At 43.6% G+C, this 6,000-nt stretch overlaps 1 protein-coding gene across 1 annotated transcript in view; it reads left to right on the forward strand.

The window, feature by feature from the left end:
- Ehhadh (enoyl-CoA hydratase and 3-hydroxyacyl CoA dehydrogenase) overlaps positions 1–5,442 on the forward strand; it is a 35,882-nt gene extending 30,440 nt beyond the window's left edge. Inside the window, exons 6-7 of the mRNA XM_038345887.1 lie at positions 1,820–2,161; positions 3,315–5,442. Coding sequence (XP_038201815.1) covers positions 1,820–2,161; positions 3,315–4,576 — 1,604 coding nt within the window. The 3' untranslated portion in view covers positions 4,577–5,442. The remainder of the gene's footprint in view (positions 1–1,819; positions 2,162–3,314) is intronic.
- Positions 5,443–6,000: the final 558 nt, after the last annotated feature.

Consider the following 6,000-nt stretch of genomic DNA (forward strand, 5'->3'; position numbering starts at 1 on the left):
TGAAAATGCTCCTGACGGCCTATAGGATGTCACTTAAAACCCTTCCCACAGCTATGCATAATTAATATTTGCATATTTGAGTCACGGTCTTGCATTTAACTTAAAACCAGGATGAGATTGCAGAAGTCCAAATACACATGATGCTATCCAGGCCATTAATCTCACCTGCGTATCCAGTTATCCCACCTGCATATCCAGTTATCCCACATGAGTATCCAGTTATCCCACCTGCATATCCATTTATCCCACTAGTGTATCTAATAATCCCACCTATGTATCCAGTTATCCCACCTGTGTATCCTGTTATCCCACCTGTGTATCCAGTTATCCCACCTGTGTGTCCAGTTATCCCACCTGTGTGTCCAGTTATCCCACCTGTGTGTCCAGTTATCCCACCTGTGTATCCAGTTATCCCACCTGTGTGTCCAGTTATCCCACCTGTGTGTCCAGTTATCCACCTGTGTGTCCAGTTATCCCACCTGTGTATCCAGTTATCCCACCTGTGTATCCTGTTATCCCACCTGTGTATCCAGTTATCCCACCTGTGTATCCAGTCATCCCACCTGTGTATCCAGTCATCCCACCTGTGTATCCAGTTATCGCACCTGTGTGTCCAGTTATCCCACCTGTGTATCCAGTTATCCCACCTGTGTATCCAGTTATCCCACCTGTGTATCCAGTTATCCCACCTGTGTATCCAGTCATCCCACCTGTGTATCCAGTTATCCCACCTGTGTATCCAGTTATCCCACCTGTGTATCTAGTAATCCCACCTGTGTGTCCAGTTATCCCACCTGCGTAACTAGTAATCCCACCTGTGTATCCAGTTATCCCACCTGTGTATCCAGTTATCCCACCTGTGTGTCCAGTTATCCACCTGTGTGTCCAGTTATCCCACCTGTGTATCCAGTTATCCCACCTGTGTATCCAGTTATCCCACCTGTGTGTCCAGTTATCCCACCTGTGTGTTCAGTTATCCACGTGCGTATCCAGTTATCCCACCTGTGTATCCTGTTATCCCACCTGTGTATCCAGTTATCCCACCTGTGTATCCAGTCATCCCACCTGTGTATCCAGTTATCCCACCTGTGTGTCCAGTTATCCCACCTGTGTATCCAGTTATCCACCTGTGTATCCAGTTATCCCACCTGTATCCAGTCATCCCACCTGCGTATCCAGTTATTCCACCTGTGTGTCCAGTTATCCCACCTGTGTGTCCAGTTATCCCACCTGTGTATCCAGTTATCCCACATGTGTGTCCAGTTATCCCACCTGTGTGTCCAGTTATCCCATCTCCATTTGGGGGGGGGAAACCTTTCTTCCCCTCTTTCAGATTATCTTCCCTCTTGTATTGAAAACCATTTCACTGTGTTGGAAGAACTAATCAATGAACTTTCAATTCTCTTCCACTGCTAATCAGAGCATCATATTACATTTCTGTCTGTTATGTTATTTTAAAGGCTTTGTCATTATTTGGAAAGGAATGTGAATAATTTTTAAATATATGACGTTAACTAAGAACTGACCTACTTGGACTCACTGACAGATTAATATTTAATCTATTATAAAGTTGTCTTGAAATAAAAAGAAAATGCACATTTTGGCCTGAATTAGTAGCTTAATACTTTAGATCTTCTAAATTTTACTTTATGGTCTGAAGTTACTACGATAGCAGATTTGGGAATTAGTATTTTATTAAATAATAATGCATAGTGTCTAGTTGGGTCATCGGGACCGTGCACTTTTGCTCAGCTGGTGTGGGGTCCCGTTCCCTTTGTATTACACTTGCAGTGCTCTGAACTTCCGCAATTCCTTTCAGATAAACCTATAGAACCTCGCAGAATCTTGAACAAGCCAGTTCCAAGCTTGCCCAATATGGACGGCATTTTCGCCGATGCCATCACCAAGGTACGAAAGCAGTTCCCTGGCCGCCTGGCTCCAGAGACCTGTATCCGTTCAGTCCAGGCCTCCGTGAAGCACCCCTATGAAGTAGGCATTAAGGAAGAAGAAAAGTTGTTTATGTACCTGCGGGCATCAGGACAGGCGCAAGCCCTGCAGTATGCCTTTTTTGCTGAAAAGTCTACAAATAAGTGGTCAACTCCCTCGGGAGCATCTTGGAAAACAGCGTCCGCTCAACCAGTCTCCTCAGTTGGCGTTCTCGGTAAGTACTTTCTCCACGCAACTTTCTTTCAATCAACTGGGAATTTCAAATATCCACCGTTAATTTATGGGATGGCAGAGAGCTTGCGTTGGTTCTACAGATTAATTTGCTATTTCATCTTAACAATACTAAATTTTTCCTGGTCTGTGAACAACAGAATTCCTTTTTATTTATTTAGGTCTTCTTTGACTCTTTTTTCCCCTCTTTCATTCTCTCTCCCCTTTTTCCTTCCTTCTTTATTTTTTTCTTTTCTTGTTTTCAATGTTAGGTATAAACTCAGGTCCTTGTGCATGCTAGGCAAGCCCTTTAACACCGAGCACTAAATACCCTGACTGTTCTTTAATTTTTTTCAGTAGTATTTCATTAATTTTAGTGCAGATGTCCTCCTTTGTTAAATATCTTCCTTTAAGTGTATGGCTCTTTTTTGATGTTATTGTAGGTAGAATTATTTTCTTGTTTTCATACATATTGTTCATCGCTAATATGTGGGAATATATTTGGAGCTGGAGAAATGACTAAGCAGTTAAGAGTACCTGCTTGAAAATTGTGAACATCAGAATTACACAGACCCCAGCATCTGTGTAACCTCTGCTTCAAGGGGGACAAAGACAGGAGGGTCACTGGGTCTTGCTGGCTTCTAGACTAGCTGAAGAGACACAAGTCCCCACTCTCTTAAGACAGAGGACCCTGTTTAAAAGGAATAGGCAGATGGTGGCAGAAGAGGGCACCCGTTTCCTTCTTCTGACATTTGTGACATTTACACACAGAGAAGTAAGTGTTAAAGAGAACACAGTGGCTTTTATGTACAGATTTTTATATCCTGGAGCTTTACTGGGCTTGTTCGTTAGCTTTAATAGCTTCTGTGTATTTAGGAATATGACCCTTACTGATTTTTATTTCCTCTGGAGCACTTAGCAGTACATGAACTACTGCTCAATACATTTATGTTCACTGACCAATCCTAATGTTCTTAATCATCTCTGGTGCTAGGGACAGAAGCCAGGGCCTCATGCATGATCAGCGTGGGGCGCCAGTGGGTAGTAGCACTATACCTGGGTCGATCTTCTAAAATGCCACTTTGCCACAGATGTCTCCTACCAGTGTCCACCTGCCCAGCCAACTATGTTTCCTTTCCTTTGCTCTTAATCCACAGGCCTGGGAACAATGGGCCGAGGCATTGCCATTTCTTTCGTAAGGGCTGGGATCCCCGTGGTTGCTGTAGAGTCGGATCCGAAGCAGCTAGATGTTGCAAAGAAGACGATAACCGCCATCTTGGAAAAGGAAGCATCCAAAATGCGGCAGAGCGGCCAAGCTTCAGCAGAACCCAAACTCCGGTTCTCCTCAGCCACAAAGGAGCTTTCAGGGGTGGATTTAGTGGTTGAAGCCGTGTTTGAAGACATGAGCCTGAAGAAGCAGGTGTTTGCGGAACTGTCGGCCCTGTGCAAGCCAGGAGCCTTGCTGTGCACCAATACTTCAGCCCTGAATGTGGATGAGATCGCTTCTGCCACGGACCGCCCTCAGCTGGTGATCGGCACCCACTTCTTCTCACCAGCTCATGTCATGAAGTTGTTAGAGATTATTCCGGGCCGACACTCTTCCCCTAATACCATCGCCACTGTTATGAGCTTATCAAAAAAGATCGGAAAGATAGGAGTCGTTGTAGGCAACTGCCATGGATTTGTTGGGAATAGAATGCTGCTTCCCTATTACAACCAGTCCTATTTCCTGTTAGAGGAAGGCAGCAAGCCAGAGGAGGTAGATGGGGTCTTGGAAGAGTTTGGTTTTAAAATGGGACCCTTTAGAGTTTCTGACCTGGCAGGGCTAGATGTGGGCTGGAAGATTCGCAAGGGGCAAGGCCTAACTGGACCTTCATTGCCACCAGGAATTCCTGCCCGGAAGCGGGGCAGTAACAGATACTCCCCACTGTCTGATATGCTCTGTGAAGCTGGGCGATTTGGTCAGAAGACAGGGAAGGGTTGGTATCAGTATGACAAACCATTGGGTCGAATTCACAAACCCGATCCCTGGCTTTCCAAGTTCTTGTCACAGTACAGAGCCACCCACCACATTGAGCAGCGCTCCATTGGCAAGGAGGAGATCCTGGAGCGTTGCTTGTACGCCCTTATCAACGAGGGATTCCGAATCTTGGGGGAGGGGATGGCTGCTAGCCCAGAGCACATTGATGTCATCTACCTGCATGGGTATGGGTGGCCAAGGCACTTGGGTGGGCCCATGTTCTATGCTGCCTCAGTTGGGTTGCCCACAGTTCTAGAAAGACTGCAGAAATATTACAAACAGAACCCTGATATCCCCCAGCTGGAGCCCAGCAACTACCTGCGGAAGCTGGCTGCCCAGGGAAACCCTCCTCTGAAAGAATGGCAAAGCTTGGCAGGACCCCACATCAGTAAACTGTGATGCAGCCTTCTGCATTTTTGCCACATATGTTGGCATCTAATTTCAGTGTGATTTGCTCCTAAAATCCAAAAGAATTATTCCGAGGTACAAATAATGATAATAATGATGATAAATGCCCAGCAAAGTCTCCTTTCTATGGCTTTCTACCTCATGATTCTATTGGTCAGATTTTAGGAATGTGTTTTCTATACCTCTAATTGTTCTTCTATCGGAAAAATCCATTGACTATGTACTTACTACTAAAAGAATGTTTCTCTTTTGACTTGTTGCCTTGTATAACAAAAACTTGTACAAAATGTTGACAGTAGAATTATTCATAATAACTCCAAATGACAACCCAGATGTGCCTTAACAAATCAACCAAAAGTGGCATATACACACAGCCGACAATTTCAGCCATGTGAAGTAACAGATGTATGTTATAGCATTGATGCCGAGTTAGGGCACTTGCAAGAGGAGCCAGGTAGAAAAGGTTGCATGTCATTGGATATGGATATGAAATTCCAGAATATACAGACCTGTGGACAGACAGTAGATGAGGGGCCAAAGACTGTACCTCTCAGAAGTGGAAATCACTGCTGATGGATACGGAATCTCTTTGGGGGATGATCAATTTTTCTACAGTTACTCTAGAGGTGGTTCTGTAGTGCCACAAATATACCAAAACATACTGAGTTGAACGGTTCAAATGTACTGTGTTGTACATATATTATATATCTCAATAAAGTTAACAAAATTAATGGAAATAAAGCTTTTCATTATGTAAAAATGTTTTCACAATATTTTCACCTATTAATGTAAGCAAAGTCATTGTAATTTCTGTGGCAAAATCTCAAATAAACAAAGTCTGAATTTTTCATTGTAAAGCTGCATGGTAAGGTGTGGTGCTGCCGGAGGTCAGAGTTCAAGGGCTGGAAGGGGCAGCATGGAACCCCCTTTCAAAAAAGAATAGTTCTCAAAACAAGAAACCAAGAGTGGGCCGTGCACTGTAATTCAGTTTGAAATTTTTAATATAGATTATTAGCATGTGGGTAATTTTATTTGAATTCAGGACATTCTAAAATATTTTTTGGAGTTGTAACTTTGAACAACTTTTAAAGAGGATCACATCAACTTTTTTTCAAGCCATGCGTATAGTCAGAGGCTACTTGTTCATTTCCCAGCTTCCCAGACCCAAAACAATGGCACAGAAACTATATTAATTGCAACACTGCTTGACCAATAGCTTAGACATATTTCTAGCTAACTCATATCTTAAATTAACCCATTTCTATTAATCTGTGTATTGCCACATGGTAAGGTTCTGCCTGGTGTCTGTCTCCTGCAGCAGCTACATGGCATCTCCCTGACTCTGCCTACTCTCTCTCTGTATCTCTTCCAGCCTGACTATATTCTGCCCTGCTATAAGCTGAAGTTGTTTCTTT

The sequence above is a fragment of the Arvicola amphibius genome, chromosome 10, assembly GCF_903992535.2.
Source record: "Arvicola amphibius chromosome 10, mArvAmp1.2, whole genome shotgun sequence".
NCBI lineage: Eukaryota > Metazoa > Chordata > Mammalia > Rodentia > Cricetidae > Arvicola > Arvicola amphibius.